This window comes from Xylocopa sonorina, chromosome 17, assembly GCF_050948175.1.
Source record: "Xylocopa sonorina isolate GNS202 chromosome 17, iyXylSono1_principal, whole genome shotgun sequence".
Lineage (NCBI taxonomy): Eukaryota > Metazoa > Arthropoda > Insecta > Hymenoptera > Apidae > Xylocopa > Xylocopa sonorina.
The window spans coordinates 1,093,131-1,103,826 of NC_135209.1; the positions used below are offsets into that span (position 1 = coordinate 1,093,131).

The 10,696-nt window shown below is 36.3% G+C and overlaps 1 protein-coding gene across 1 annotated transcript; it reads right to left on the reverse strand.

Moving 5' to 3' along the window:
* Positions 1-245: 245 nt before the first annotated feature.
* On the reverse strand, positions 246-10,594 carry LOC143431161 (uncharacterized). The gene is made up of 25 exons (XM_076907718.1): positions 10,540-10,594; positions 10,324-10,447; positions 10,017-10,124; positions 9,825-9,982; positions 9,617-9,740; positions 8,841-9,359; positions 8,302-8,748; positions 7,303-7,486; positions 6,929-7,088; positions 5,692-5,773; positions 5,157-5,237; positions 4,698-5,074; positions 3,729-4,006; positions 2,869-3,056; positions 2,628-2,790; positions 2,466-2,583; positions 2,290-2,375; positions 2,135-2,223; positions 1,968-1,973; positions 1,604-1,915; positions 1,444-1,522; positions 777-982; positions 711-721; positions 444-653; positions 246-379 (listed from the first exon to the last, which is right to left on the reverse strand). Exons 1-25 carry the CDS (start codon positions 10,592-10,594, stop codon positions 246-248), a joined length of 4,299 nt encoding a protein of 1,432 aa, XP_076763833.1.
* Between the last annotated feature and the right edge of the window lie 102 nt (positions 10,595-10,696).

Here is a 10,696-nt window from a genome sequence, read left to right on the forward strand (position 1 = left end):
CTTTTTGTGTTGTATGCGTTATGTGTAGTGTGAGTGTCAGTATTTAATGTATGTGTTATTTTTGCACGATTGGTGTACTCTGAGAAAAACTAGAAAAATCAAAAAAAGAAAATCTATGTTTCACTAAAACTACCATTAAATCTTCTTTTTTAAAAGTGGACTAATACCATTAACATGCCTAATTGGTTTTCATAAATATTCATATCTATCTATAGTATATTCTAATTATAGCCTACAGTATTAATTTATAGAAAGCATCTAGTTATTAGATTTGAAATGTAGATAATAAAATACTGTATAACATTAACACATGATGCAGGTAACAAAATATAGTTACTATCCATTTTAATATAGGTGTACTTAATACAATATCGACAGTCTTACAGGTATTTCATTCTTCGTAATTAAGTATAATTAGACTTAAACCAATATGGATTAAATACAGAAATCATTAATAACAGTTACAGTTTCACTCTTTTTATTGTACACTTCCTTAACATGATATGAAAATATATTTAAACCTGATACATCTATTTTTACCGTATCAAATGAATAATTTATTAATCGCACTAAATAATCGTCTCGAATTAAAGTGCGTTGAAATGCGGTCTCGATTTGCGACTTGTTTAATGCATTTTTGTACAAACGAACGTCTCACGCTTATTGATTGCTTTACTTTATTCAATTCCCACGTTCGCAATATCTTTCACGCTTATCGATACTTAATTCAATTCCTTCGTTCGATCTGAACGTTGAACAAATCTCTCGCAATTTACTAGAATAGAGTAATAAATAGCGAGAGCACGAGAAGGATCGACGCGAACGCTAACGAGCTGGCGCTGCTCATTATAGGTTCGTTCTCGACCAACCAGTTCTCGATAGATTTCTTGTTTCTCTCAAGCCATGCTAGGTTCGCCGATGCCTTCGAAAGGGCAGTGTGAAGGGGCTTCTCTTCCACTCGTAGCGACAAAAATTTGGCCATCTGAAACGAAACGAACGTTCGTTCGTTACTCGTGCGAGAACGATAGCTTATTCATTTAACGAGTGTACACGTTATTGTTTCAGGGGTTGACGGTAAAACGTGTGTCGATAAACATAACGACAGGTTCAACAGATTTGTTTCATTTTCATTACTTTCGTACGCGCAAGTAGATATTTTGTGCACACTCGACGAAGTTTCACTTTTAATCATTTAATGTTACAATTAAATTGAACAAATGGAAGTGGTACTTGCAAAATTGTCATTTAGCAAAGATATTTTTATCTCCGTAAAATTAAATAACAATTTTGCCACCTATATCTGAAACAAAATTGCAAATCTGTCGGGCCTAAGTTCCAGATATTTACGTATATTGTTTCTTGCAATTTTACAAAGCAAGATATCGAATATTTCACGTTCCATCAGAGTTTTCAAACGTTTTAATAATATAAATTCGATCGTACCTTCGTAAATTGTTCTTCTTCCGTGATCGCACTCGCGATCGCTTCCACGCACGATTTGATCATACTCGCGCCATTATTCCTGAAACGATTAACAAACGTTATAATCGATCGTCTTCTTCGATCGCATCGATTTTGTAAACAGTGCAATTTTGCTAATTACAGTTTCTGTATCTCCTCGTATTTGTCGATGAGAACTTCCAAAACGATATTCACGCCCGTCTGGTGCTCGGATATTATACTCTGAGCCACGCTGTCGAAAGTTACCGGATAATCTTTCTGCGAAATGGTCGACGTCAGATGATTCCTCAGAATGTCCTCTGATTTCGCGCAAGCCAACAATGCCACCAGACTCTTTCTCTCGTCCTCGTCACTCGTGGACGCTACCAGCTTGGTGTAAGTTGCATTCCAATCTTTCTCGTTCACATTTCTTACCCCAGTGCAAACAATGTTATTCTTCAAATCAACGTCGAGTCTGTAAATAACAATCGTTTTTTAAGTTAACTTTTCTTTTTGCCAAAAGCTACTTTACTCTATAATATATATGAACGAATTTTATAACAAGTGATTATTAACGGAATAATGTGTCAATGTCTACTATGTGACTAGAAGATTTGATAAGGATGTTAAGAGGAATGCGTCAGGAGTTAATATAACTTCTTAATGTAGATTACATCGCAATGACGACACTGACGTGCTAAAGATTACAGTTATGGATAGAGGAAGACGATAAATTTGGGAAGAAGCTAAGCAGAGTTCCAAAAGAACGGTAGAATAGGAATTCTAGATTTTTAAGCACCGTTTCACAATACAAATGAAGAGCTCTTGTTAAAAAAGACTGAGGCAAACCAGTAATATCGATACAAGGTGAGAAATATATTTATAGTAGATAGTAGATAATTTTATTAGAACGAAAGGTGTGAAACAAAGTTGCCCTTAGTTTTCTGCTGTTCGTTCCATACATTCAGAATATGATTAGATGTAAAAGTCTCGACATTGAAATATTTCTACCAAAAGTAACTAACGAGATTGATGGATCAAAATCGAAGGAGAAATAAAAAGAGAATGAAATGTAAGTGACAAGTGTAAGCTGCAGGATGATGACGAGATCCAGATAGAACAGTCGAATATAAATATACGACTCTAAAGTGTAAGGATGAGAAAAATACAAAATATGAGCATTAAACTCGATACAAACATAGCGGCAACGACGAGAGGATGCGAATATATCTGACAAAAGTTGTAAAGAAGTTGTAATAAGATAATTTGGCAAACGGAAAGAATAGAGCGAAAAGCGAAGATGGCAGTTGAATCGAAGATGGAATAAAATGAAAGAAATAGTTCAGGTTGCTACGATTGGAAAAGCAAGCTTACTATGGGCAGATGCGAGATGAAATGCAGATTTATTATTTTTAAGTTGCAACTTACTTTCTGGAGTCGTTACCAAACCATTCTTTGAATTCCTTTTCGGCATAAGATATGCACTTGTTAATCTCAGCTCTACAGGCTGTTTTCATCGCGTTTACTCGAAGAATTTTTGTAATATCCGCATCGTCCTTTTTCGGTTCGTATCCTACGTTCTCCGTCAAATTCTTCATTATGTACGTTATATATAGCTGCAACGGAATACAATTTTGTTACATCTCATCCAAATCTTGTTCGAATAGTTCATTCTAAGCGTAAAGTATTTCAGAAGTTGTATCATTTTGCGTTGCGACTCGCAACGTTCACGTGCACGTACCCACATAATATTTATATTGACTCTTACTTCACCTAATAATTTATACGTGCTCATTCAATTTTCTAAATTATCATTCTTCAAAACAAAATCTCTCGAACGCTGACGTTCGTCATTCTCATCTTATTTGAACTGTTGAAATCGTCTCTTAAAATTTCTCTCAGGAGTGACCAAATATTTCATTCACAACTTGTAAAGTTTAACCAATCAAACTTGACTACTATAACGCCATGTGACAAATGAAATGTAATTTTAAAAGATTAATCATTAAAACATATAAGACTTATAAGGGAATATTTACCCAATCCAGAATACGTATCTATATTTATATGTATAATATGCACTCTGTATCTCATGTTAATACGAAATTATCACTTAGATTTGTTCGAATTTTAATACTAATTTCCATCTTGCGTTTTCTATAAAGTTTTTTAATTACTTATAATACTAATTTTACCAATTGAACTTGAACAAATATTTGTTGTCTTGTCTATGACCGATTTGAAAACAGATTCTCATTATGCTTACTTATTATATAGTATACACCTACATTGAAGATATGGTAGTGTTGTGAAGTCCGTAGCATGTTCCTCAAAAAGTTCAAATTCGTCAAAGCCGTTTGCCAAGGAACGTAATCCGTTTCCTGATGAAGATAAAGGGTAAGCGGCAACGCGACTGTGTAATTCAAACGATTGGTACGAGCCATGTTCAAGGCATCGTCGACTAGCTGAGCACGATTTATGACCGGTATTTTATTATAGTCCTTCGTAGTTAAGTATTTCGTCAGCAGCTTCCAGTTCTCCTCGTCATAATTCACACGATAATAACCTGAAGCGAAATAACTCATTGAAATGATACGAATCTCCATCTGTTTAATAAAAATCAAATTATACACCTATCAAAGTTTGCAATTACACCATACGTCATCGATTGAAGACCGATGTTATAGTTCAGTTTCAAAAATATTCTCCCACGTGAACGTTTTACCATCAATTTTTACGAAATAATAAATATATGAAATTCTGTAAGCGGAAGTTCCTTCTGCTAAGAGAGTCCAAGGGAAGGAACAAGAACCAGAGTAGCAGTTCAGAGAGAGATTTTGTAGCGAATAGCGCATTAAAACCACTCTCTTCGATATCACGACTTAAACGACATAAACACTTTGAATTATGCCTGAAACGGTTCACGTAAAAGTATATTTTTCCATTACAATAATAAATCGCTAAATTTTCCATTTGTAACTTTAAGAATTGTAATTGCTTAAAACATCGAAATCAATTCCCCGGAAAATCACTGTTTTTAAGTCAGATTTCAGAGAGATTCGCGAGTTTAAACGGAGTTTGTGTCTATCCTTATAGTATCAATCGTGAATTTTGTTGCGAACGGCCAATGGCTCGATATATATCTCATCGGTAACGTTAAAAAATAACCGTCCCATAAGCAACACCTTCTAAGCAACCTTCGTTTCTTAACTTTTTAATATCTCGTGCATGCATAATAACTAAATAGATGTAGATACCTGTTTGGTGCGTGTTGAAAATAACCCATTGGTCCTTCTCGGCGATATTAAGAGTCAGGGTATCGTCGTTTCCTGTCAACCACGCGACTGGAGACGTGTTGTCGAAATTAGGTTTGGATTCCTTAACGTAAGTGAGGGGCACCCACCATTTCGTATCATTGGCTTTTAACTTGTTCTTCAACTCGGTATCCAACGTGAACCGCTCCTGACTAATATTGTACTCCTTTTCGTTCTTTCTTATCACGTTAACCACTGGGTATCCTGGTTTGTTCAGCCAATTGTCCATGATTTCCGTGAACTTTGCAGTCTCAAATACTGCGTTTGATACATTCTGCATAATTAAGAGAAGGTCGTTCGAATCGGTATTGCCGAGTTCACTGTAACAAATAGAGTTGTTACTCGTTAATGTAATACAACGGTAATGTTAAACAGTTACAAATGTACAACAGTTAATAGAACAAGTGTAGAAGCATATTACTTCGAATCGATTGTTGTTGTCCGTCAAATCTGGAAATCTGATGAACGCTCAATCTTTTCCAACTTTGTGCAAGTTTTTATCGTGTCGAACGTTAACATTGCCAATTGATATAAAAATTGAGGAAAAGTCGCGATGTAAACATAAATTGGATCGTCCGTTGTTTGATTTCAACTTCGATTTTATTCAGGTAAATGATCTCAAACATATCAATTATTAATGTAAAATATTTCAAACGTGTCATAAAAGGTTGTTGGGCAATGTAATAGTGAGATTTTCAAAAAGCCGCGTTGTGAAAATGAAATTTAACCATTTCTCGTAAGTTGGTTAGAAACAAGAGTAACGTTATAACAGATCATTAATAACAATATCGTTTTAAAGTGTACGTTAAGCGCATTATTAAAGGGATTAAAATTTAGTTGCAAGTTTTGCAAATCATATGTTCTAGATACATTTGAAAATACATAAACATTTGTTTCGTATCGTAGATTGTATGTAAAAATTGTTAAATGTACGTACTATGTATTCAAATATGTACTCAAAGATTCCTTGAAGACTTCTGGCTTCAAAATGTGCGACATCATCCGAATTATTGAACCGGCTGCAATAAACACAAACAATTATATTGTAATGTATTTTAGTTTTATTAAATGCGCTGCTTGTGTCACGATCAGTTGCACAAGCGATATGAAATATTATAATTATATATATATATATATATATAATTGCAATAATAATATTTTATATAATAGATACGAAATAAATCGGAAGGACAATTACGTATTTTAAATACGAAATATAAATCAAAATATATTTCGCTATTAACTGTAGAATTGAATTACTTGTAATACCATTGTTTCCTTGAACTACGTAGCTGCAAAAATTTAATTACATTTTTATTTGTAAGAATGATCTAGGCGTCACATTATCTTTATAAGAATGTGACATCCCTTAATTTTTGAACAAGCGACAGACTAAGATAATAAATTGGAAACGCAATTTTTTTTTTTGTAAATATTATGCAAGTGAATTCTATATTAATAAAATTTTACATATTTCTTACATATGAAAGGGATCCTTTAATTTATACTAAAATGAGCGTTGAAATATTTATTAATCTAAATTCTTGCTACTTTAAATATGCTCATTTGTATTTCTTTCCAAAATATATATATATTTATAGAATATAATGAGCGTAAAATTTAATTCGAAAATTATCGAAATTATATTATCGTTCGATTTCTCTCTTTAAATGCTTGTTATATGTAACATAAAGTTCGTTACGCCATAATACGAAAAATAACGATTAAGATAATCATGTTATTGTCATAATAGTAAAAAAGAAAAAGGTATAATCCTGCACTAACAACAAGTACATCGTTTCGATTATCGTCTCACGGATATCACGAATCACGAACAGTTTCATTGAACGATGACTCTCGATTTTTCATCCTTAATATTCGTACATTTTATCTCCGTTCTGATAATATCCACGCCAAAGATTAACGTATTAAATGATTGATAAGATAGTACATGTTAATTGGTATCACGTACAACAGGCCATCAGCCAGCAAATAATAACGCTAGAAGCTAATATCGTGTTTGTTCGAAACTCTTTATCTGACGCCAGAAGTGTCACGTCGACCTTTAACGCTAATATCTTCGAACGGATCTAACGAGAACCATTTTTAATTACGTTACGCGTTACGCGCGATTAAAAGATTTTCCTCTGCTTTTTTTTTTTCAAGTGTCTTACCTTTCTGATAGGCGATGCTATCGAACAACCGGCTAATTTCTTGCGGACTGTTCGCGTCATGGTTTATGGGGCGCACATCTCTGGCGGCATCAGCGACGAACGCGTTCAATTGCATGGCGTTCACGACGAACGTTTCGTTCAATCGCCATTCCGGATTCAGCTATCGAATGTATCATTATTAGCGATGATAAGCAACAATTTGTTGCTAATGAACGTGCAATTTCGAAGTTAAATAACAATTACAATAGAAGAAATAATGAAAAAAAATTATTATATATAAGTTTAAGTATTAATCATTTGTTGATCAAAGTCCAAAATTAAGAACATTCATTATAATAAATAAACGGAAAAGAGATCGTTCATTGTAGACTTACCTCATGAGTAATGAAGTATTCGAAGTAAGTAGCGAATCCTTCGTTCAACCAAATGTATTTCCACCATTTCGGGCTGACGAGATCTCCAAACCACTGATGCGCGAATTCGTGGGCTATGATCGTAGTTATGCTTTGTTTATTACGTGTTGTCGTTACACCGTCTTCGTAAAGGAGGGCGGTTTCCCTACGGCGAGAACAAACTTAATATTTCACATTCTGTTCGCGAAACGCACTCGCTACTTTCATATCGAGCGAACCATACTTTTCTGAATGAACATGCGAGCGTAGGCTAACGCTTACGATAGATTAAGTAGACAATTTTCACTTTCTTATCGGTTTCATCTACGATGCAAACGCTTATTAACTTTTACCATTAAAGTCGAAACGTGAGACTCGTATCACCTTCAGAAGCGGTGCATAAATCATGATTTCGAATCCAATGGTAAATAAAGTTAATAAGCGTTTGCATCGTAGATGAAACCGATAAGAAAGTGAAAATAGTCTACTTAATCTATCGTAAGTCGAAAAAGTCGTAAAATTAAGTCGATACGTGAGACTCGTATCACCTCCCGAAGCGGTGCATAAATCATGATTTCGAATCAATTTTCCTTCTGCATTTATTATAGTTCGATGTTACAAAAAAAAAAAAAAAAAAAATACGAAGCGTAGATCTAAACGATAAAAGCACTTGACGCATTCGTCCACGTTATTTTAAATTATCACCGCTCGATACAAAGGTCAGATTTCAAATGCAACAAACTCGAAGAGCGATTAATCGATTTTTTTTCGTGACGTTCGAAACGCGCACGAAACACCGAGAAGTAAATCGGAAGATGGTGAATTCGTGCACATCCTATCTGCTTATCCTATCGTATTATCTAGAAAGCTCGGAAAAACTTGGATCGAAAAGAAGATCAACCAGAGTGTTCTTAGTTTAATTAACCGCTCTCCAACTTCACGTAGAGACGTGGACTTTAATCTGGCAAGTCGAGTAATTACCTGTAAGTTACGAGCCCCCAGTTTTCCATAGCGCCTGCCGAAAAATCTTTCAGAGACACCTGATCCATCTTGTCCATGTACTTCGTGTACGGTATGCCCATGTAGTTTCCTAACAGGTCGAGGAGCTTCTCGCCCACATCCAAGGCGTACGCCGCTTGGTCCACGGCGTGCGGTTTCGTCCAAACTCCATATATTCCTTTTTCCTTTGCCTTGTAATCGGAAACAACGAACGCGACCAAGTAACTGGACATTACCGGTGTCTTCTTGAAGACGGTCGTTCTTTTGCCCCCATCATCTGTCTCTTTATCTTTTGGCGTGTTCGAGATCGCGTTGTAAGACTTGTCGTATGTCAGGGAAATCGTGAAGATCGCTTTGTAGGCAGGCTCGTCGAAGCAAGGGAACGCTAGACGCGCGCCAGTTGGTTCGAAGTGAGTCGCTGCGACATATCTGGAAGACGGAAACGGCTCTACGTGAAAGGCTGGAAGAGAATCAGATAGGCCGGACGTAAGAGGAAAGAGATGTATATATGTTTTTTTTACCGCACATCCCCTTTCTTGTCAAAATATCTGCTCCTGTAGAATCCCCTCTTTTGATCGTTCAATTCACCAGTGTATTTCACTCTAAGCTCGTGCTTCGTATTCTGCTTAAGTACTTCCTTAAAGTTAACAATCAGGAACTCCTGTTCTGGTTTAAAATCTATTCCCTCGACAGGCTTGTCGTCGATCTTGACGTCTTTTTGATCAATAGTGAGATTCTTCGCATTCAAAGTCAAAACTTTGGTATCGCTTAAAACTGTAAAGCTGATCACCGCTTCGCCAGTAAACGTAAATTTCTTCAAATCCGGTTCTAAGTGTATATCGTACGTGTCTGGTTTGGCATTCGTTGGTAGCCTGTAGCTGAGCTGGTTCGAGCCATCTTCTTGGTCGGCGGTCGCACCACCGAGCAGGCAGCTCGCTTGGTAGATCGTCAGGATCAGTAGCAACTGTATCGGTGCTCTCGCCATTCTGGATTTATTCGGCGAACACGCGCATCCGCTGGATAATCCAACTAGGCTGTTTCTGATTCGTAAAACATAGCACTCGTTATGAATCGGTGTTTCGTAGGACGGTAGCAGGTGTCGAGCACTCGAGACGTAATTTCGAACATAGATTTAGACGCGGCGGTGGAATGAAACGGGAATCGTTACGATACGCGCGGTGTGTACTGATAAAACGGGAATCCAGACGAGCGTTCACCGTTTGTTGATTCTGGATTTAGGCTGATCTCCGTTGGAATTGTTCGAAATATACGCCTAGATATTGGTTAGATAACGTACCTTGCGAAAATAAACGTCGGTGAGCTATGATAACGCCCGGTAAGGGATAATTGCCCGTCTACGATTGTTCTGTGAAAGACTACATGTACTAATGTTCCTGCTTTATAAGGCATGCACGCGGGGACTATTATCAGAAATATTCCCGACTTACCTAATCTTATCGATCGATGTATTGTCACGATTGGGGCTATTATATCTCATAATAAACCGGTAAATGGGCTATTACATCCGTGAAATTTCTTCGAAACGTTCGATACGCATCTTGATCCAATCGGCTTTGCCGATAAGTTTCGTCGCGATACACGCATAGTACGTTTCCGTTCGCCGGCGAAATCGGCTAGATACGAAGGAACCCCTCGTCGGATTCTGCATCGTCGATATCGTTTAAACAATGTTGTACCCCGTTAGGTAATTATTTTCCGTTGCGATTTGAACAAAAATATCAGATAACGTGATAGGTTTTATCGTGATCGGTGAACGTTGTTCGTCAAACGAGTATGCTTTATTCCTAAAATCCACACGCGTCGGCGACAATCATTTTTCGACTAGAAAAGAAATGAACGGATGAGTATCATTGCTCCATCGGCAATCTTGCAATTAATTTTAGTCATTCTCTCCCTTCTCGTTTATTTAAGCGTAAATGAACTTTATTCGTACAACATATTCGTTTCATCTTGATAATTCATTGTAATCTGGTCCTCATTTACTTTGTCGATGGACAGGTAGCCCGATAATTCGCTGAATGCTTCGGGCGAATAACGATCGAGTCGTTATCATTTAAGGTTATTTTTTTCAATATCGTTCTCTTCTTTAATTGATAGCACTCGCTTGCTGTATCGTTCGGAATAAAATATGTAGTAATTGTTGTTACGAAAACGTTGTCCACTATCGTATCGATCAGCGAGAGATCACAAATGATTAACTTTCGCCAGAATGATGATTAATACAGTTACACGTATCTTCTTTTAGTCGGCGCATCAATGTTCATTAGACATTACAAAAAAGTTATCATTTTTATGTCTCGCTAAAATATCATCATAATTAAAAGATTTAACAGTTTTTTGAATTAAACAAACATTT

Coding starts and splice junctions, on each gene's coding strand:
- LOC143431161 (XM_076907718.1), bottom strand. CDS start 10,594: ATGCGCCGACTAAAAGAAGATACGTGTAACTGTATTAATCATCATTCT. Junction 9,741..9,824: donor ATGTAATAGCCCATTTACCG/GTTTATTATGAG, acceptor TTCTGATAATAG/TCCCCGCGTGCATGCCTTAT. Junction 380..443: donor AACTGTTATTAATGATTTCT/GTATTTAATCCA, acceptor AATACCTGTAAG/ACTGTCGATATTGTATTAAG.